The following is a 24,133-nucleotide window of genomic DNA, read 5'->3' on the forward strand; positions in this document are numbered from 1 at the left end:
TTGGTCCAATTAACGTGGAATTAATCGTTCAACGGGATTCCAACACGGGACCTTCGTTTGCCGATTTTGATACAGACCATTGAACCGAGCGCAATTATTTTTTGTTCAGCAAATCTAGCGGACAGAGGTCCAATGTTGAGTCATTATCAATATAAGAAGCTGAAGCCCCATTGGACTAGTTTTTATCCACTCATTTCTTTAAATGAACACTACACACCTGTAGAATACTTCTACTTCATGTAGAATAGCAACAATTATTTTTCTATATGAAGATAACAACAAATTTCATCACTATTTTTGTAGGAGTAAAAACAACTACAAACCGTTCCAGCAAACTGAACAATTATTTCGTGCAGTATGCCGTTCAACAAACGCTCAACGATCAACAAAATATAATCGCTTGTTGAGTGTAAGTAAGCAAAACACACCGAAAATCCGAATCTACTTGTGCATTATTAGGTTTTGCACGATGACGACACAAATGAACTGCCTATGAATCAAGTTCGTCTTTGACAGCTGCCGTGTGTTTGTTTTGTTTTGCGTGCAAATTAAAAATTGAAAAATGACGAAAAAGTGCCTGTTAAAAACGTGTTCCACAGTGAAAAGAACTAAAAAGATTGCCCTGTAAGGGTTTCCAGCATCAAGGAGCGATATTTGTATAAATCTGTTTAGTGTGCGCAACTTGCAATTTTAAAATTAAAATGATGAACCTCTGACGAACTTTTAAACTGTAAACAAATACACGGCGACTGTTAAAAAAACCATTCTGTTCATTTTTGTGAGATTTTAATTTGTTGCTCAAGGCATCGTAGCATGTTCATTTCAAATATTCATTCCCATTCGTGTTTATTAACCTCATAACCTCACAAAATGAACAGAATGAACTTTTTTGACAGTCGACGTGTACTTGTTTACAGTTTGAAAGTTCATCAGAAGTTCATCGTTCGAATGTAAAAATTGCAAGTCGCTCCTTGATGCTGGAAACACACTGTGGAATACGTTTTTAACAGGCACTTTTAAATCATTTTTCAATTTTTAACTTGCAGTCGCAAAATAAAACAAGTACACGGCAACTGTCAAAGATGAACTTGATTCATCGGCAGTTCATTTGTGTCGTCATCGTGCAAAACCTAATATCCTCTTAAGGTTGCTCGCATTAGGCTGGCATTCACGCCAGCAGCGAAGCAGTGTCAACTTCGTTCGCACCAAGTTCGCTCTAACAAGTCTGAATATCAAAGCGGCTATCAAATAAAAGCGATAGAAGGCGAATGAAGTTCATTGATGTTCATCGCCTTTTCGAACAACTTATTCAAGTAACATCCCACTGGAAAGCGGTTACATTTTGTAGGGCGTTGAGCGTTTGTTGAATGACATACTAAACGAATTACTCGTTCAGTTTTCTGGAACGATTTTTTGTTGTTTTTTTCCTTCCAAAAATGTGTAAATATTGAATATTTTCTTTACATGAAAAGAAAATGTGTTATATTCTACGTGAAGTAGAAGCAAATACAAATTATTTATTATATTATTTGTATTTGGTAGAAGTATTCTACAGGTATGTAGTGTTTATTTAAAAAAAATAGACAAAAACTTCCAATATTCCTCCTATTTCAATCTAAATAATGTTAATTTCTACCATTGAGATGTTTTTATAATACTATTTGTTATTGTTTTACAAAGCATTTCTACTCGGGAACTTGCAGATTGAAGCAGTTTTTAGCACAAATTATTTTTCTAGTCTCAGTATTTGGGTCCGACTACCGGTTCCGGAATTCCAGGGTGATATGCACCAAAAATGTTAAAATAATGTAACTCACTTTTCTCGGAGAAGGCTGTACCAATCTTCACTATCTTAGATTAAACTGACAGTTTTAAAAATGCCATAAAAATATTCCAATTCTCAATCGGATCAATCGGATGATTTGATGAATTTTATCCAAGTACGACTACCGGAACATTTTTTCCAAAATCCAAATCGCCATAGAGAAGCTTAAAAATTGTGTAGGTCTTATTAGTGTATGGTTGAACGAACCGTATGTCACTATGCCGATATCCAGCTTTCGGTTCCGGAAAAAGTAATCAAATACCGACAATAGGAATCAAATGTGATAAAATAGAGCTCACTTCACTCTCATATATGATTGAATAGATTTTCACGTACTTTAATTCAAATGTAGTATATCAATGTAGTAATATTATGATATAGAAATCTTCAAAGCTCTTTCCTAAAGGCAGCATTATGCCACTAGGTGGATTAAAACATGGTTTACCAGTACATTCGGAATCGTGAACTGGGAACTGATATATCCAAAAAACAATTTTTTGGACATCGACTAACAAGACGTGCCGATGTAAGAATTATATGGCTAACTCAAAGCATTCTATTTGCTTTCTACATAAATATCTCAACAAACATGCTCTTGAAAGAAAATTTTCAATTATCACCCTAGGTTTCCGAAATTTGGAGTCACAACGAAATAAAAATGCATTTGAATCTAAACTTGTTAAAATTGAATCAGCCATTTCTTTGAAATTTAAGCGCATATTTTTGCATTTATTTACGCATATCACTCTGTAACTCTGGAACCGGATGTTTGATGCGTATAAAACTCTATTGAGTTTTATTGGAAAGTAAGACCTTTCATTTGAATATAATTTTGTAAAAATTCAGTTAAGCCATCTGTGAGAAAATCAAACACACACATAAATTTTACTATCTCGAAGAACTGATTCGATTGGTATATGACGCTCGAACCTTTAGGCCTCGGTTCAAAAGTTGGTTCTCACATTGACATTCACATTGAGTATCCTTTCTATATAAGAAATGAAAAATATTTAATTTTGGATGATTCGTATTTGCCGATGGAAACTGATAACTGATACGATAAGAAAGAGGATAAATAGAATTTAGAATACTTACCCCATTTTTACAGCATTATTCCACGATCCGTTTCCATTGCCATTCCCTCAATAATCTTCTTTCAACGTAAATTTTGAATAACAATTTATAAATATTCCCATTGTCTTCATTTTCCGTAGTGCATCATTTTTATCATCAAATTAGTGGCGATTAAAACGATTTCAATTGACTCCTCTGTCAATCCAGCTCCAGCTGTATCCTAAGTAACAAAAGATACAAACAAACCCATTTCGAAATGCTTTACACTGTAAATAATACATTCATTTCATTTCAGTGCGTACTTTAATTTTAATTGCGTTTTCAAATGACACTTTTCATCTTGTTTACTGCAGATAACTTCACTGCAGAAAATTGTTCGGGAAATGATGTTTTAGACACTTTCATGAGAAACAAATATTTGTTTTCGTTATAGGGGTGTACTTTGCCAAACGGAGAAAAATACATGATAAAATTGTCAGGTCTAGAACTTTAATATTGTACTTGCAGAAAATCTCGCCTGGTTATGTTTCTCCAGCGAAGTTCACGATGCATCAATGTTCTGTAGACATTAATGCGATATGATAATCACTTAGAAAATTCACTAACATTCATATAGCTTTCAATATAAAACCCATCGATTCCTAAACCTACATTGTCAACGCTGTGCTGGATTGTCCAGCGAATCACAGGTTACGGGCCATGCATAAACCACTTTGATTCTCTCCGGGGAGGGGAGGAAAAACTAAAACATATTAAGCACGATATCACCTCCGGCAAACGACAAATACAGGTTGAAAGAGTCCAATATCAAATCTGAACAGAAAACGATACCAAAATACTGCCAATTAGAAATCGTTGGATGAGCTTCACGTCGTTCTTTACGACAGAGGAACAGAGTCAAGCAACAAGGTAGATTGAGTTTACATACCATCGAAGGAGGTGGAAATTGACGGTGTTGTCACGGAAGCAAGTCTGACAGCCGATGAATTACTTAAAAATGGAGTTGGTCGTATTAAAAACTCCATGCTTGAGGGAGTTAAGATACTCGAGTGCAAGCAATTGTACTCAGCATCTATTGACGTTGGAATTAAACCTTAACGGCCCTCAAATTCGTTTCGAGTAACATTTGCCAGATCTGCGTTTCCTACCCATGTCTATATCGATCAAATTCGTCTTCCTGTTTGGCTTTTCGTACCGCATGTTATGAATTGCACGAACTGTAAAAAACTCGGACTTATTGTAGTAATAAATCTAAATGTATAAAATGTCAAGGACCTCATAAAGAGGATCTTTGCGATAAAGATATTGAAAAATGTGTTTATTGTGATTCTCATGATAATCGTTCAGTATGCGCTGCATTTAAGTTGCGTAAAGACAAAATGAAGCTTTCTTCAAAAGCACGGTCTAAGCGCACATATGCAGAAATGCTTAAAACGATCATTGATTTCCCACCTTTGGAAACTGAAAACGGTTTTTCAAATCTTGCCGTGCCAGAGGAATATGACTCTGACGGAAATAGTGAAGATACCTCGTTTATCACTCCTCAAGGGTCTGTTAAGAGGAGATTATCAAATCACAAATTACCAAAAGATTTTCGCAGCATTCAATATTTCTGAACCTCTAAAGACCATCATAAGCGCATTCCTTCCAATAGCTAGAAGTTTTTGAAACAGTTATCAGCTCAAAGGCCAGCTCTCTCGGGTATTGTATCATTTGATGGATAACTTATCATCCGCGGCAAATGATTCAATCACTGTCATGCAGTGAAATTGTCGAAGCATCATTCCAAAATTTGATTTATTTAAAGTTTTGTTGCATAGTCAAAAATATTATGTATTTGCTTTGTGCGAAACATAGCTTACATCAAACATAGCCTTAAAGTTTAATAACTTTAACATTATACGTCTCGATAGAGACTCTCCGTATGGTGAAGTGCTTTTAGGAATTGAAAAAAGCTATTCGTTTTATAGATTAAACATCCCTTCGACTTCTAGTATAGAAGTTGTTGCTTGTCAAATAAACATTAAAGGAAAGGACATTTGCATTGCTTCGGTATATATTCCTCCAAGAGCTCAAGTTGGACAACGACAGCTTAATGAAATGGTCGAAGTCCTTCCTGCTCTTCGATTGATTCTGGGAGATTTCAATTCGCACGGAATTATGTGGGGTTCCGTTTACAATGTTAACAGACAGGCGCGTACCCAGAAAAAAATTTCGGGGGGTGTTTCAGAACATGTTGATCAATTTCCATACAAATGGAATTTTATATAATTATTTGAAATTTTTTTATTGTGGAGTCGTTTGTTGAAAATTATTCATTTTATTTTTTACTTATTTGAAAAAAAGTGTTTACATAATATCATACTTTTTTGAGTTTCGGAGGGGGTTTGAACCCCTAAAACACCCCCCTGTATACGCGCCTGTTAACAGATCATCTTTAATATATAATATTTGCGACAATTTTAACATGACACAATTATATATGGGTAGCATGACACGGATTCCAAGACCTCCTGCACGTCCAAGTGCATTAGATTTATCTCTTTGCTCGACATCAATTCGAGTAGATTGCACCTGGAAAGTATATCCTGTTTTTATTGTTTATTGTTTATTGGAGCAGGGAAAAGCCCTGTTTTACACGGTAGCGTACCAATCATAATCTCAATTAGCAGTAACAAAGGCAATGCTAATTCAGGTAATATTCCATATGATTTGACAAAAAATGTTGACTGGATTAAAAACCAAAGTAGTATCTCAAGTATTTTGAACTCATTGGAAGAGCTCCCTTCACTTGAAGAATATGACTTCTTCGTTTGTTCGATTCTGGAGGCCGCAGAACAAGCCCAAACCAAATGATTTCTTGGTCCATCGTCTAACATAAGGCCTCCAAACAAAGAGTGCTCAGATGCTAAACACGAGAAACAAAATGCTTTCAAGACATTTTTGAAACGAGGAGGAGGAGGAACTCCTCAGAAATTTGAAAAATTCTTGACTTTAGAAACCAAGTATAAGAGCAAACTTCGGGCCAACAAATGTAGCTATTGGAGACATTTTGTCGTAGGTTTGTCAAGAGAAACCTCAATGAGCACTTTTTGAAATACGGCCAGACAAATGAGGAATCGTAACGTAGGAAATGAGAGTGAGGAATACTCGAATCGATGGATATTTGATTTTCCTTGGAAAATTTGTCCAGATTCTGTTCCTACGCATAGCATTATTAGGGAGTCTTCTCCAAATGATGGTTCCATTGATAGCCCCTTTTCAATGATGGAATTTTTCATAGCACTCATGTCTTGTAACAATAACGCTCATGGGTTGGACAGAATTAAATTCAACTTGGTGAAGAATCTGCCCGACCTTGCAAAAAGACGTTTGTAGGAATTGTTCAACAAGTTTCCTGAGCAAAATATTGTCCCACCTGACTGGAGGCAAGTGAAAGTTATCGCAATTCAAAAGCCGGGGAAACCAGCTTCCAATAACAACTCATATAGACCCATTGCAATGTTGTCCTGCATCAAAAAATTGTTCGAAATAATTATTATACGACGTCAGATACTCAGTTTGGTTTCCGTAGAAATAAACGAACGAATGATTGCCTTGCATTACTTTCGTCTGACATCCAAATTGTCTTCGCTCAAAAACAACAAATGGCATCTGTATTTTTAGACATTAAAGGAGCATTTGATTCAGTTTCTATTGATATTCTTTCAGACAAGCTCCACCAACATGGACTTCTAGCGGTTATAAATAATTATTTGCACAACCTTTTGTCAGAGAAGTGCGTATATTTTTCACATGCCGATTTGGCAACAATAAGAATTAGTTACATGGGTCTCCCACAAGGCTCATGCTTCAGTCCGCTCCTGTATAATTTCTATGTAAACGACATTGACAGCTGTCTAGTAACCCCATGTACACTAAGACAATTGACAGATGATGGCGTGGTTTCACACACACGACATTTTCCGATCTCGTCGAACTGAGTCGAATGGTATATAACAAAAGGCAAAACCGTTCTTAGGCCACCTAGTGGTATTTTCATAGATCTTGAAAAATCATCAACACCAACTTCGTCACTTATACCATCATATCTCTTGAACGAGAAGTCACAGCCATTTGATCTTCGAATTTGATCAATGAACAATAGCTTTCAAACGGGTCTAGAGTTGTAAAATCGGTTGTCATCTCCGAGAAATTTGTGCGGTAAAAATGCAACGCGTTTTGTCAGTTACGTAACCTATACCATCATATCTCCGGAACCAGAAATCGTAGCCATTTAATCTTCGGACTTGATCAATAGTCCAATACTAGCTTTTAAACGAGCCTAAGCTTGTTGAAATCGGTAAAGCCATCTCTGATAAAATTGCGCGTTAAAAAAATTAAAAAACACAGTTAAAAACACAGACATTTTTCGATCTCATCGAGCTGAGTCGATTGGTAACACATGGATCAATAAGTCCCGAGACTAAAGCAGAGATGGCGCTCGTAGTAAACCAGTAACCACGTCTTTCTAGAGTACTAACCTTTGCTTGAAACGGGTCAAAATTTTAAGTCGATCCGACCAGAAACAGCTGAGTTATCGAGGTTGGAATAAAGTCGTTTTGTAGTTTGTTTAAAAAATGGAAAAAACCGAGTTTCGTGTTTTGATAAAACATTGTTTTTTAATGGGTAAAAACACCGTGCAAGCGAAACAATGGATTGAAAAATGTTATCCGGACTCTTGTCCATCAAAAGCGACGATTTGTCGGTGGTTCGCCGAGTTTAAACGTGGTCGTACCGACACAAATGACGCGGAACGCTCGGGTAGACCTGTGGAAGCCGTTACACCGGAATATGTGAGTGAAGTGACAAAAATTATAATGAAAGATCGTAAAGTAAAGCTCCGTGAGATTGCTGAGATGACACAGATATCATATGGAAGTGTATTTACTATCCTTCATGAAAAATTGAGTATGAAAAAGGTTTTTTCCAAGTGGGTGCCGCGATTGCTTTCGATGGAACAAAATGCACCCTGCCACAAGTCGATGAAAACAATGGCGAAATTGAACGAATTGGGCTTTGATCTGCTTCCCCACTCCCCATATTCGCCAGATTTAGCCCCCAGTGACTACTGGCTCTTTGCTGATCATAAAAAATGCTCCAGGGAAAAAGATTTGGCTCAAATGAGCGAAAGATATTTTTTTTTATAAACATGGTATTGAAAAATTGGAAACACGTTGGAACCATTGTATCACCCGAAAAGGTGATTATGTTGATGAATAAAAAAAATTTTTGCCAAAAAAATGTTGTTTCCATTGTTAGTCTCGGGACTTATTGATCCATGTGTTATATAACACTACGGGGCTCCGAGGCACCGTTCGATAGTCGGTTTTCCAGCAATTCTAATACCTTTCTATCAGGGCTTGTATTGTGAATCCTCAAACGAACGAAGCAACAAAAAATATCTGCTGTGAACACTTTGCTTGACATAGCTGAATGAGAGACCTATATTAGAGAGAAACTGGATGCGTGAGAGTATATGCTACTGAGCAGAACAATTCCCCTTGCCAAGTAAATTGTCTGTGCTCTCATTCTCAGTTAACACATGAACTAAGCAATCCATGACAATGTAATGAAATGAAGGGTTCACTCTCGTTAGTATTGTACGAGAAAGAAGACCATGCCTCACGGTGTGCTACAAGACGCGAAGCAACGTCATATAGGCAATGTTTACGGTTTATTTTTAAAAAGTAGGTTTACAGAAATCATTTTTAACATAATGTTCGCATTCCAAGACCAAATTTGATCACATTTCAAACAGACTTTAAACATTTTATAGCAGAAATTTTGCATTTGAGCCCATTTTCAAAACGATCCATTTGTTTCTTGGCAGTTTACACTGTGTACATATCCTAGAAACACTAAAATCAATGTTCTTTAAATTAATATTCATCGGAATTAAAAGTTATGAAACTAGTTTCCTCATAGGCATCTACAATATGAGAACCAATCATCAAATGCTAACCTCATGAAGCATAGGTCTCAGCAAGCGGGCATATTCATGAACTAATGAACGAACGAAGCAGCTCTCCTGGCTTGAGTTGCGCTGTGAATTCTACCTGACATACGAATGTGTGTGAATAGCACAGATAGTGAAACCCTTTCGTTCATATTCGTTGCTTCAATATGCAAGCCCTGCTTTCTATAGAGAAAGGCAAGAAAGGATAATGGTGAGATCGGTCTCGTGATACTCGTGGAGATACAGTGGTATCCGCGGTCTCTAGAAAAAAAAACGTACTTAATCCACCTAGCAGTGAGTTATACCTTTTTTTATCATCCGCATGTGTTTAGAGCATGAATATTCTTCGGTCAACTTGTCATTATTTTAATGACCGTCGTTTTAAGCAGTAATTGAATATTTTAATCACTCATTACTCTGTAATGTCGAAACTGCAAATCGGATCGAATTTGAATCTAAACGTGTGACAATCGATTGAACATGAGTAAGTTCCGTTAGAGTTTACTGTTATTTACGGTACTACCAGAACCGGAATCAGCATAACCGAAAACGATTCGTATGGCCATGAATGAAAATGACGAAAAAATTGTTTTATGTCCAACTTTGAAGCTTTTTTGGAATGTCATCTTCTATATCGCTATGAATTTTAAAAACCCATCACCCAGTAATTCCAGAATCGGATAAAATTTATTAATTTTGTATGGGACCATAAATACTTTAATTTGAATTTATGTTTTCGAAATTCGATTTGGCCTTTTCTGAGAAAATGATTGAGCTTTGAGAAACGATTCGATACTGGAACCGGAATTTTAAAATCGGTGTAGCCGAAATCAGTTAAATCCACCTCAGGAGCTGTATAGTTTACATTTGATTCAAACTGTTTGAAAATCAGTGAGACATCTTTGAGAAATCGTAGTGCGAATTAAATTTTTGGGTACCTTCCGAATCGTTCTGAATCTGACTTTTATAGGATCATAAGACATTTCATTTTAATCTTTTATGGTTCCTAGATTTCATTTGGGAGGATACGACTTTTCATATGAATTAGAGTTTGTAGAACACGGTTGAGTCATCTCCGAGAAAATTGAGTGAAATTATTTGTCACACATGCATTTGTTGATCTCGACGAACTGATTCGAATGGTATATGCGTGTTATTCTCTTCCAGCATTTATTTCTGTAAGTAGTTTAAATCAATATAATTATGGAATTACGTCCTTCTGGGCAAGGTTCGCTTACCTGTACTTATTTGTCCCGCGGTAATGAATTGTACCAATTTCAAGCAGCTGGGTCACACAGCCACCTACTGCGGCAATAAGCAGAGATGCATTAAATGTGGAGGGGAACATGCAGACGAATCATGTGGCAAAGAAGCTGCCAAGTGTCTTTACTGTGGGGAAAACCAACATGAATTGAATCTATGTCCCGCGTACAAACTGCGCGGAGAAAAATTGAAGCAATCTCTTAAGGTGAAATGTAGCGGAATGCAAAAATCGCGTTTTTGATCAATTATTCACAAACTAGACCGATTTTCGAAAAACCAAAAACACTTAAGTTTTCGAAATCAAATTTATCATAACTAAGTATTTTTAGAATTTTGAAATTTTGCTTTGCCGAGCCGTAATTGGTTTTTGAAATGTATAAACGGTTACTGTTCCGTCCCACGGGGATGATTTTAGAACTGAAAAGTAGTGTTTGTAGCAGAATTTCACAAAGAATCTGAAAATGCAACTCAAAATTATAAAATTTTAGCCAAAACAACCGAAATTTGAAAAAGTTTACATAAACTTTTCCGCATTTTTTTAATTGCTTGCGCGCAGTTGTTTCGTATTGAAGTAGTGTGAGAAATGCACGGTGGACTCGGTGGCATTATATCGTGAGCAAAAATTACATATAAAATAATGATGCGAATTTATGCAGCATTAGGTTTTGTAATGAAATAAAAACGAGTTGAATACAATAAAATGAGTAAGAAATCGTTTATTTTCTAAGTAACTGTCATTTATAATGCTTGGCTGTGTAATATCGTATAACAGGTATTATTTTAGATTGTAGCAATTTTTATAGCAAAACTATAACTTCATCATTGACAAGCTACTAAATGAAATGAATACAAGCCAATTATTATCGTTCATTAACCTGTAATACAAACAATGTGATAAAAATTGAGAGTCAGCTTCGAGCCAGTCAGCATAGAAAACTTATTGGAATTCATTGGTTTTTCAATTATTATGAATACAATGAATCAACGCTTGATTTTCCTTTCAAAATCGATTGAATAATAATGAACTTCGAAATAACTTTATATTGAATTTCGTGGATTCAAAAATCCATTACGTCTAGTCTTTTTTACGAGCCAATATAACGAGAGGTAAACCCACTGCGCTCAATCATTGAAAAAAGTTCTTGTTTCTATGTGTCCGTTTTTCTTGGTACGCTTTGTGCGACGATTCGTTCAACTGAAGCGGATAAAATTTTGCGCGCATTTTATGACGCTACATTTCACCTTAAGGTGAAATGTAGCGGAATGCGAAAATCCCGTTTTTGATCAATTATTCAAAAACTAGACCGATTTTCGAAAAACCAAAAACACTTAAGTTTTCGAAATCAAATTTTTCATAACTAAGTATTCTTAGAATTTTGAAATTTTGCTTTGCCGAGCTGTAATTGGTTTTTGAAATGTATAAGCGGTCACTGTTCCGTCCCACGGGGATGATTTTAGAACCGAAAAGTAGTGTTTGTAGCAGAATTTCACAAAGAATCTGAAAATGTAACTCAAAATTAAAAAATTTTAGCTAGAACAACCGAAAATTGAAAAAGTTTACATAAACTTTTCTGCATTTTTTTTATTGCTTGCGCGCTGCTGTTTCGTATTGAGGTGGTGTGAGAAATGCACGGTGGGCACGGTTGCATTATATCGTGAGCAAAAATTACATATCAAATAATGACGCGAATTTATGCAGCATTGGGTTTTGTGTTGAAATAAAAACGAGTTGAATACAATGAAATAGGGATAGTATTTTCGTTTATTTTCTAAGTAATTGTTATTTATAAATCCAAAAATGTCCAATTCTGTTGAGTTCAATGCATTGATGTTGCTGAAGCAATAATGCTTGGCTGTGTAATATCGTAAAACAGGTATTATTTTAGATTTCAGCAATTTTTATAGCAAAACTAAAACTTCAACATTGACAAGCTACTGAATCAAATGAATACAAGTCAAGTATTATCGTTCATTAACCTGATATACAAACAAAGTGATAAACATTGAGGGTCAGCTTCGAGCCAGTCAGCATGAAAAACTAACTGGAATTCATTGGTTTTTCAATTATTATGAATACAATGAATCAACGCTTGATTTTGCTTTCAAATTCGATTGAATAATAAGGAACTACGAAATAGCTTTATATTCAATTTCGTGCCCCAAATATGTGCTTGAGAAAAAATTCACTAAATAATTTTAACTGCATGGTATGATGAACTATTAGTTACAATTGGAATGTATTCCAATAATGTTATCTAAGAAATTATTGAACAATTGATGATTTCTGGCACCGGAGGCCAGAGGCTGTTTGGTCTTCGGTTCGTTATCGTTGAAACAGACATTTCTAGACTCATCATGCTATATAATTCTGAAAGTCGCTTCCGAAAAAAAGTTAATGGTGAATACTTTTACGTAAATTCTATCTTATCGGCGGGAAGGGCCTGGTGAACGACTGGCAAAGATATCGAAAATACTTGAATATTCTCTTGTCTTCAATCGTTCTTTTGAAGGAGAATCAATGCTTGCTAGTAAATTCAGGAATATACATGGTTAGCAAGTTATTCAATGCATAATTTCTCAAGATTTATAGCTCTAGTGTAAGAGTACTCATTAACAATAATGATTGAATTAGCATATATTCAAAGTGTGAAGAATTCAAAAATCCATTACGTCCAGTCTTTTTTACAAGCCAATATAACGAGAGGTAAACCCACTGCGCTCAATCAATGAAAAAAGTTCTTGTTTCTATGTGTCCGTTTTTCTTGGTACGCTTTGTGCGACGGTTCGTTCAACTGAAGCGGATAAAATTTGGCGCACATTTTATGACGCTACATTTCACCTTAAAGAACGTTCCAAAGGAACTTTCGCAGAAATGCTCAAGAACACCATGCCACCTGTCGAATCGGTGAATCTCTTTAATTGTTTGCCTACCGACGAGAATGATTCCGATGGCCCTGAAGAGGGATCATCCTTTACTATGCCTAAGCGATTCTAGGAAAAGAAGGAAGATCTCATCTCCTACACTGCTATCCATTGCGGGGACCAAAAAAATTACAAGTCGAAGTGCTTCCCAAAAACCGAAGCAAAAGGCTCCTTGTCTAGCGAACTTAGGATCAGACCAAGAGTTTCCTGCACTTCCCGGACCATCAAACCCCCGAGTACCCCTAATATACAAACTGAGAATCAATCAAGTGATTCTCTGACATTGTGGACTGGATTCTTAGAACCTTCAATGTCACTGATCCTCTCAAGAGTCTGTTGATGACACTTATGCTAACAATTAAAACATTCTCGAAGCAATTGACTGCAAAATGGTCCCTCCTTTCAGAGATTGTATCCTTCGATGGCTAATACATCGAACGAGGTTAAGGATGCAATCACTATACTACAGTGGAATAGCCGAAGTATCCTCTCGAAAATTAATTCCTTCATTCTTTTAAATAATTTGAAATGCGACGCATTTGCTTTGTGTGAAACCTGGTTGACCTCAAATGTAATCCTCTACTTCCACGATTTCAACATAATTCGCCTGGATCGAGATGATCCCTACGGAGTACTTTTGAGGATCAAAAAGTGCTATCCCTTCTTTCGAATTAACCCCCCCATCGATACCAGGTATTGAAGTTGTCGCATGTCAGGTCAGAATTAAAGGCAAAGACCTTTACGTTCTCTACGGAGAAAACTGAGCTGGTTGTGTTTTCAAGGAAGCGAGAACCAGCACAACTACAGCTTAAACTAGGATGTGAAAACATAGCTATGTCTGGTTCGTCTTAAAAGGTACCTGGAGATGTCATGTTAGGTATCTGAAACAGAAATGCCATTATCGGCGGTTACCAGTGTGCCCAAATACACGAACTCGTCAACCACCTCGATATCGTCACCGTCTATCAATATTCGTGGTGGAAGGCATATTGTTTCTTCTCTAAAGCCTCTTCCTCTCGTTTTTTTGTTTTCGACGCATTTATGGCCAGTCCGATACGCCTAGCTTCAGCTTTCAGTCCGATGTAGGTTTCCGTCATCTTCTCAAGGTTACGTGTCACAATGTCACTCGTATCGATCCTCGATCTTCGAATCACACCCTCCAAGTCAATATTGAACAAGATACACCTTGCCGTAGCCCTCTCCGAGATTCGAAGGGACTCGAGAGCGTCCCAGATACTCGGACGTAGCACATCACTCTAACCATCGTTGCTTTGACCAATCGCGTCAGTTTATCCGGGAAACCGTATTCATGCATTATCTGCCATAGCTGTTCTCGATCGATTGTGGAATTCCGGACCACGTACGCCCCTTATATTTTTCATAATAAATTTAGAACAGTCGACTGTGAAAAGATGTTATACACTGATGGATCAAATCTCAACGGGTCCACATCTTCGTTATCTTCGTTAACATCACCGTTTCGTACGAACTCAATGATCCGGCTTCAGTTTACGTCGCAGAATTAGCTGCTATACAGTATACCCTTGAGATCATTGAAACCTTTCCCAAAGACCATTACTTCATTGTCACAGACAGCCTAAGTTCAATAGAGGCTCTTCGGACAATCAAACCAGAGAAGCATCCCCCATATTTCCTGGGGAAAATACGGGAACATATGAGAGCTTTATCTGAACGGTCTTATGAAATTTCCTTAGTCTGGGTTCCTTCGCATTGTTCTATTCCGGGCAATGAAGAGGCAGACGCGTTGGCTAAGGTGGGCGCATTAGAAGGTGAAATTTAAGAAAGACCAATTTGGTTCAACGAATTTTTGATTGTATCTCGTCAAAGGACGCTTGAATGTTGGCAAACTTCATGAAGTAATGGGAAATTGGGACGATGGTTACACTCCATTATCTCGAAGATATCTACGAAACCTTGGTTCAGAGGGATAATTGTGGGTCCGGATTTCATTCGTGTGATGTCCCGGCTCATGTCTAATCATAACACCTTGGATGCGCACATCCGGCGTATCGGGTTCGTGGAGAGTGGTCTCTGCACATGCGACAAAGGTTATCACGACATTGAACATGTTTTCTGGGTATGTGCCGAGTATTGTGGCGCCAGATCACAGCTAATTGACTCCTTTCGGGCCTGAGGTATACCACCCAGGGTCCCAGTACGAGACGTGTTGGCCCATCGAGACCTTCCTTATATGCTGCTCTTATATAAGTTCATAAAGAACATTAACTTACAAGTCTGATCTGCTGAAGGGTTCCACAACAATATTCCATTCCATTCCAGGTGGAGGTTTCAGCTAACTAAATAAAAGCAAAACGAGTTTTTGCTTTGTAGCAAAATGAACTAGTAATAGAAAGTCTGCTCCTTTTCCCTGATGATATTTCAACCATGTCTAAGAATAACATCCTCCTTCAACCACGACCATAACATCCGCTCGAACCTCCCCAACGATCGTCTGTCCACCATCTTCATCGAAAAACTAACAAGATCTTTCTGCTGTCACTAATTTTTGCTCTCCCTTCGCCGTCTCTTCACCATCTCGATGTCAACTAATTAGATCTTATCGCTGACCTAAGTAGTTTCGCTCCCTTACCACCTTTTTCAACAACATAAACTTCTCTCTTTTTCTTTCCTTCCCTTCCGCAAAATTCACTACCACGGAGAGCCGCTCAAGTCGATGATCATGCGGGCCATCAGCCGTGATGCGTATCAAGGTCGTGCCAGTTTAATCCAGCGTACAAGATCCAACCACCCACTGCCGAATACCCGTTGAAGACTATATTTCCCAAAGCTGATCTCCTCGATCAAAATCATATGGTGGGAAATAAATAAATCCTAATTTAAGTAGTTTAAACAAATTCCCTGGGCATCTTATAACTGAACGCAGTGTGCCTTTAAATATATTATTAAATAAAAAAGGAACTTGTGCGGACTTAGTTATCTCACCATTTGACGATCTGCTGCTTGTAATTCATTTGTTCGCCTAGATAAATTCCAAGATCCTCCTCACATGTCACTCTTTCAATCGGTGCGTCGTTAATCAAATAATCAAACCGCAAAGGGTCCTTCTAACGAGTGATCGTACCGTTACTATTCTACAAAAAAGCGGAATGATTCCAAATAGCAATTTTTTGAAAATAAATTGCAGTGATTACAATTACTTAATTTACTTCCACCTTCAAAATTTATTCTGAAAATCCCTGGCTTGTTTGAATCGAAAAATATGAGAAAGAAAAAAATCGAAATAAGCATATAATTGTATGTATTTCACATGTAACCTAGCGTCCATAGCTCAGCTGATTACCAACTCAGTTTACAAATTAGTATTTTTACATTAAAATCACAACACACTCGCATGGAAAAACTTGAGTACCTCAATCAGCTCCTGTCCTTGAATCGAATTTTTCTAGGCGTCTGCGACGAATTTCTATCTTTTCAGAATCATCGAAATGACTGATGTTGCTTCTACTGCTAGAAGAGGATTCTACTACATTAGGCTGCTGCTGATCTGTTGTGATCAAACGTTCTTTGCTTGGATTAGGAAGAGACTCCTCGACAACGATAGATTCATCGTCACTACCCAGATCTTCAAGCTTTGCCGCAGTTATTTTGGTTGCTTTTAGAAAAGCACCGTCTTGTGTATTTTGCTTTACGTCTGTGAGAGTATGCATCTGAGAAGGAGTAGAAGTGTCCGATGATACCATTGATGACATTTCAGCGCTAGCGAAATTACTTTCCATTTGCATAGAAGCTGTCGGTAGTCGCGCTACAATTGCTGTATATTGATTCATTAATGCAATGGATGCATCCATCAAGGTGCGAATATTTTGAAGATGCTGCAAAAAAGACAGAAATAGATTATTTGGATTGATTTATATATATATATATATATATATATATATATATATATATATATATATATGTATATATAAATAAATATATATATATATATATATATATATATATATATATATATATATATATATATATATATATATATATATATATATATATATATATATATATATATATATATATATATATATATATATATATATTTAAATTTTCAAACTTGGGCCCTATTTTTTTTTGAAAAGAGAAGCCTTTGAGGAAAAGTTTCAGAGTGGATATATATCAATCACCAACTTTTTTTCATCAAACTATTTTTTACGGTTTTGAGCTTAAAAATACTTGATACGTATTTTTTCATTTCAATACGATGAATGGAAGTTGTGCAGTTTTCCACTTGATACGTATTTTTTCATTTCAATACGATGAATGGAAGTTGTGCAGTTTTCCATTTCTTTCGCAACAATTGATGGCACGTTACGTAACTTAAAATTTGTCGCGATAACTATATTGTTTACAAATACATTAGACAGTGTATAGTGAAAAAACTGTGATAATCCACCTAGTAGTGTAATGATGCCTTTCTCATGTACATGTAATATTGCGGTATTCTATTCTAAAAATTTCTCTTCGATTTTTGAAGGAAACCAAGAGATTGTTTGTGCATAAAAACAGAATAAAACAGTGCTTTGACTGCGTAAGTTATCCTTAAGAAAACGAAGTGGGTTCACTATTATATGCACTTCCGGAACCGGAACCCGAGAACCGGTATAATCAAAGTCGGTTCGTACGGCCACCAACTAACATGACACACAAACTCTACTAGTACGCACTCTAAATTACGATTTAAATGTTTGTTGTATCCGAAAATATTTCAAGTGACGATGTACAATATTGAACACACTTTTCCCTATAACTCCGGAACCGGAAGTCGGATCCGGATGAAATTCAGGAATTCCGTATGTGACCGGGAGACCTTTCATTTTGGCATATATGACCACTATTTCCGGTACTTTCGAAACCGGATACCGGGAACCAGGATAGCCAGAATCGGTTTGTTTAGTTGCCTACTGATAATGACTATCGATTTGTGTAGTTTTGAGACCAGTTTAGGAATTTTTTTTCGTTTTTTGTTTCGCTGGTTTAAGTGACGGTGTACAATATTGAACACACTTTACCCTACAACTCCGGAACCGGAAGTCGGATCCGGATGAACTTCAGGAATTCCGTAATAAATGTGCGATCGGTTACTGATTTAGCGTTGGTCTTGCTCGCTCTTGCTTGGGTCTTGGTACGGATATTTGGAATAACGTAAACCTCTTGACCCTCATTGATCGATGACGAGTCTTCTCTTCTTATATTTTGATTAGTAATGCACTCTTATGATTTTTCCAAATTTTTTTTTTTTTTGCTTTTGAAAAAAGTTCCTGTGCATCTCTTATAATTTCTTCTGAGTTTACAATATTGTTTTGATTAAATAGGATTTCAATGGGTGGGTATTTAGTTGAAGAATGAACGGTATTATTATATAACGCAATTGACAATTTTACAATTGATTTGGTACCTATTATTCTGAATTTATGTTTATTTGTATCCTGAATATCAGATGTCTGTCAAAGGTGAGTCCTAGATAGATAACTTCGTCGGACCATTGGATGACCTCATCACCGAATCGTATTCGGCATTCGTCTGATGGAACAAGTTTTGGAGATCTTGAATGTGGAAACAAGATAACCTGCTGCATTGATCACAATTTTCCAGCTTGTAAAATATTCAGTTAGAGCGTCTAGTCCGTAGTTTATTCTTCAGAGCATTAATGACACGACCTTTGTAAAGAATGGCAGTATCATCAGCAAATTGTGACAGAACACGACCACCCAGAAGAGGTGGGATGTCTGATGTAAAAATGTTGTATAGGATGGGACTAGGATACTTCCTTGGGGTACACCAGCAGGAATAGTAAATCTTTCTGAAAGTTCAGAGAAACCTGGAATGCTCTATCTGCAAGATATTTTTTTATAATTTTAATAAGATACATGGGAAAATTATACCGATGCAGTTTAAACACCAGGCCATCGTGCCACACATTATCGAATGCCTTTTCAATATCCAATATTGCCATGGCAGTCGTTTTGGACACTGATTTGTTTTGCTGGATGACGTTGTTAGCCCTTGTGAGTTGATGGATGGTGGATCTTCCTTTCCGGAACCCAAACCGTTCTTCCAGTAATATATCCTGTCCATCTGTGAAAGCAAAAATTCGCCTTTGTATTGACGTTTCAAACAGCTTGGATAGGGCAGAGAGTAAGCTGATGGGCCGATAGCTCTTGGAAAAGGAAGGATCTTTCTCCGGTTTCAAAACTGGGATAACTTTAGCTAACTTCCACATTGAAAGGAAGTAACCAAGCTCCCAGCACCTGTTAAAAATTTTAGCTAAGAAAACAAATGAGCGAATACTCAAATGTTTCAGCTCAATTTTGAATGTGTTATCGAAACCGGGGGCCTTCATATTTTTGGATTTTGTCGTGAATACGACTTACTTTACTATGGGGCGTCTTTTCAGAATTTACCCTGTACAAAAATGGGCAGAACTTTATCGCGCATATCTCTTGATGTACTTAAACCAACAGCATAATTTTTTCTACAAGCTATCGGGAATATGATCAGGAATTTGTGATTAAATTTTCAACAGTGTGAGATATCCATAATTAACTCAAAAGAATGTTCTAAAACTTTTGGAAATAATGAGAAAAATTCATCACGCTTGCTTGCTTCTTTCGCACCCGGACGACGGTTTTGAGGTAGTCAGGAACATATCAGTTTCGATTATTTACTAGACGAGTATGAAAGATAAACTTTGATTGAAAATCGTCCATTTCTTTTAGTGCTAGTGATTTTAGTTCTTGAATTCAGGTCCAGTCCCTAATATCAGAATTCTTCGATTAAGTTCTTTGCGGAACAATTAACATATTTCCAAAGAACTAAGGGAAATTTTGATTTACTGTACTACGGTCCTTTTGTCAACCAGTTGGAGTTTGTAGTTGTAGTAAGAACTTTCTGCGAAAATGCATAGCACCGACTCAGTTTAGGTGCATCGTTTCAAATTTTAGTAGTGAAGAAGGGGAAAGTTGGCACCACTAATACAAGTGATCAACTAATAGATATTCGAAAGTTCTTAGCGTTTCAGTTATATTCGTATTCACGACATCCAGTTATGTCTGTGACATAACACACCCATGCCTTTTTTCACAATAGCCATCAGCTCATTCGCAGTGACTCTTCTTTCCTCAGGAACCAAGCTGTCTGATTGGTCAACCTCAGCTACGCTATCAGCAACGGCTCTTTCATGTAGACTAACAATGTTGAGTCCTAAATTGGGAGAACACACAAACTGCTTGCCTAGCGCATTTGCCTTCTCTACTGGTGTGATTAAAGGTATTCCTTCAGCTGTGTCCTGGGGTGGCAGCAGAGGAGGAATAGGCTTCGGTTTTTTCTTAAGCACCTTCGTTAAGGACCAGAAGGGCTTTGAATGTGGGAGAATATCACGAAGCTTTTGCTGGAAGTTCCTGTTGCGAAACTCAGATATCCTTTAGTAGATTATCCTAGTTAAGTTGTTATAAGAAGTCTTCTTATCTAGGATGCCAGTTCGTTGATACTGCCTCCGGTAGATATTTCGAAGTCGGATGAGTTTCTTGGTGACTCGGTATATGTTGTACTGGAAGCGTCCTATCACGAGCGACTGTGATTGAATGCTGGACCTAGTCGGTGCGATAATAGTTCCTCCGAGGTTGAATAGGCACTGTTTCTGGTGAAGATCCTAACGTCAATATTACTGGAAAGTGATCGGAAGAGAGCTCGTTGAAGACAACCGGAGAGCTGTCTATGGCGATGTTGCTGATGAATATATCCAAAATAGAATGAACTCCCGATCTGAAAAGTCGCGTTGGTTGATCCGGAGCGAGGATGTTGTACTGTCCAGCTTCGTAGTCTTTGGTTTCGATTCTGTCTTTTGATTCCCCACAGCTCATGCCGTGCGTTCAGGTTTCCAGCAATGACGAATTTGTTCTGTAGTCGAGTGAGCATAGCCAGATTTCGCTTCAATTATGCACACGTACCATCTCGAAGAGTGGTTTGTTTGGGGCAATACGCTGCAATGATGATGATGGGTCCGTAGTTCAAACACCTCGTGCACTGTGTGACATCCCGATGTACCGGTTTATACTTTTGCCATTCGATGATTATATGGAATAACGATTTTATGGTTTTCAGTTGACTCATGGTGATGAAGCCCTTCTCCAGATGAACCAAGTACAGTTGATCTCGATTCTTTTTGTCCGTGTTATGTCGCTACATTTTAAACACCATCACAGGCTTTAGTCCAGCCTCCGACAGTGCCTGCTTTAGTTCGGCTTCCATAGGGAACGGGTATAGCGTGATGGATAAGTCGATGCCTTTCACGCAGCCCACCTGGGTTCGATTCCCAACCCCGCACATAGGATCAGAAAACTTTTCTGGTCCGAAGAGGTGAATGACAACAATGTTAAAACCTCTATAATGTAAACAAAAAAAAAGTTCGGCTTCCATCATGTCGGGTAGTCCTAGAAGTACAACCTTCATAGGTTTGTTGGCGGAAATATCATGTGTGAAGTATTCCGCTTGTGTCTGCTTTAGGTACAATTCCACTGCTTTGTAGTGGTTCAAAGCCGGAACAGTTATTTTGTAGCCTTCAGTACATAAACGGATTGTTGCCTGTAGCCATTTGCTGATCAGCGTGTTGAAATTCGAGCGTAGAGTTGGTGGGAAGCCCTTTCAGGTAGAAAGGCGGCATTTCTTCCTTCTTCTGCAGTTCCTCTTCGACATCAACTGGCAGATCAGCGTATTGGTTGTTACTCAGCAAACGGTCGTTTACCTGTACATCACTTGGCTTCAGACGCTTAGCATCCTTTGAATCCTTCTCGGATCTATGGCGCGTTTTACTCATAGGTAGGTAGAAAGCTGCGAATAAAAAGGCGGGTGGGTAATGTCAGAGTATGTCTCTGGATGTCGTAAATACGAAAACAACTGACATATTCCTTAACACATCCGAATATCAATTGTATGAATTATGCAAGCATTCCCCTTTTTCACATTTTTCGCAAAAACAAAGAAAGCTTCACTTGATCTCGATTACTGTGAATTTCACACAGCGAAAAGTGCACAAATCTAACCAAACTGTTCTTGATTTGCACTAAACTGAGGATAATTACCTTCGATTAGCGAACAACAAATCCTAATAGTTCTTTAGAAAACTTTTAGAGCCTTTAGAACGGCTGATATTGTGTAATGCTCTCCACCGTTGTTTTTTCACCAATGCTAATGACTGGCAGCTGTGACGTAATCGCTCTTGTCGGAAGCGAAACTAGCTGTGCAGACGACACAAAACACATCTGCTCGCAGTGGCGATAGAATCCAAACTGATTCAATTTTTGTTGAGAGGCTTGTTTTCACCAGATTTCGTTTGTAGCTTTTTCGCTAATGGGCGATCCTAACAGCTATAAAAATAGCCGCATACAGAATTTTAATGTTGATTATTTCATTTCGGATTTGCATAATTTATTGAAAGAAACTATCAATATGCTGTAGGGATTCGTTTCTTGCATTCAGAAGGACCAAATTAAGGAACTCACTGCGATATTCACCACTTTTGGGAACATTTTTCTCGAACGATTTGTTGTACAGCAGCAGATATTTTGTTCTCTTCCTTAGAACGCGTTTTGATTGGCTGGTGTTGACATGGGTCAAATGAGACAGGTTTTTCAATAATTTGCTATACACGTTTAAATTGAAAAATTTCGATTCTATTGGTATTTAGATTATATAAATCCCTTTAAAGCTTTAAAAATACGAGAAAGGCAAACGCGCCTTATGAATTATCCTCTTTGATACTCGTTTATACCAAACATTTCAGAAAAGTTTAATTATGAATTATTTGAGACTATGTCACAAAACTGAAAATTTTATCATAAAATTGTGATCATATTTCCGATGGCATGTCGCAAGAATTATGTTGATTCATTAGATACAACAATAGATATCCACGATCAAGAACTTATCACTCTCTCAGAGGGTAAATTTTGAAAAGGCACCCCATAGTAAAGTAAGTCGTATTCACGACAAAACTCGATTCTATTGGTAGTTAGATTATATAAATCCTTTCACAGATCACTGAGCTATGAGCTTTCAAAATACGAGAAAGGCAAACGCGCCTTATGAATTATCCTCTTTGATACTCGTTTATACCAAACATTTCAGAATAGTTTAATTTTGAATTGCATGAGATTATGTCACACAACTGCAAATTTTATCATAAAATTGTGATCATATTTCCGATGGCATGTAGCAAAAATTATGTTGATTCGTTAGATACAACAAGAGATATTCACGATCAAAAACTTATCACTCTCTCAGAGGGTAAATTTTGAAAAGGCGCCCCATAGTAGAGTAAGTCGTATTCACGACAAAAGATAAAACAAAATCGAAATTAGTCGTAGTAGGTTATTCGTATATCCACATCGAGTGTTAGATGACGAATGAAACGTTAGCTATAATTTTGTTTCTATTTATAGATTCACGTGCTTCCAACAGCTTCGCTTTTGCATCTATTGACCAATCAGAGCGATGCTTTCCCTGTGATATATCGCTTACTCCTTCAAAACCGTCGTCTATGGCAGGGAAATCCGATATGCCGGAGATTTTTAGCAGACAAAATAGGACACTGCTCGCTACTAATCAAAATTTCAATCATTAATAATTGAAAATACGTAGCTTGATACATTCAAATCGTAGCTTGATACATCCATCATGACTCTGTACGGACTATCGTCTTTAGCCGTGTATTGGAATTTTGAGCGTTCGTCGTTGTTCGTCATTGTGAATTCGTTCGATCTTCTTCGTTTATAATTGCTTGTTTTATTCAAAATATTGTCCGTCGCTAGCGACAACTTTCTCCCATCTTTGCGGCAATTTTCGGATCCCGGTTCGAAAAAAGGAGTCCTCTTTTGACGCTATCCATGAAGCAATCCATTTTTCCATCTCTTCGAAGGATTGAAAATGTTGATCTGCCAGGCCGTGTGCCATCGATCGGAATAGGTGGAAGTCAGAAGGGGCGATATCTGGGGAATACGGCGGGTGGGGCAAGACTTCCC

The 24,133-nt window shown here is 37.4% G+C and overlaps 2 protein-coding genes across 2 annotated transcripts in view; both read right to left on the reverse strand.

Moving 5' to 3' along the window:
• Positions 1–3,109, reverse strand: part of LOC131440614 (cyclin-dependent kinase-like 1) — an 85,196-nt gene extending 82,087 nt beyond the window's left edge. Inside the window, exon 1 of the mRNA XM_058612054.1 lies at positions 2,921–3,109. Within this exon, the coding sequence (XP_058468037.1) occupies positions 2,921–2,925 (5 nt within the window). The 5' untranslated portion in view covers positions 2,926–3,109. The remainder of the gene's footprint in view (positions 1–2,920) is intronic.
• A 13,236-nt stretch (positions 3,110–16,345) lies between these two features.
• LOC131440611 (E3 ubiquitin-protein ligase HRD1) overlaps positions 16,346–24,133 on the reverse strand; it is a 37,295-nt gene continuing 29,507 nt past the window's right edge. The window contains exon 6 of the mRNA XM_058612046.1: positions 16,346–16,936. Coding sequence (XP_058468029.1) covers positions 16,475–16,936 — 462 coding nt within the window. The 3' untranslated portion in view covers positions 16,346–16,474. The remainder of the gene's footprint in view (positions 16,937–24,133) is intronic.

The sequence above is a fragment of the Malaya genurostris genome, chromosome 1, assembly GCF_030247185.1.
Source record: "Malaya genurostris strain Urasoe2022 chromosome 1, Malgen_1.1, whole genome shotgun sequence".
NCBI classification, from domain to species: Eukaryota; Metazoa; Arthropoda; class Insecta; order Diptera; family Culicidae; genus Malaya; species Malaya genurostris.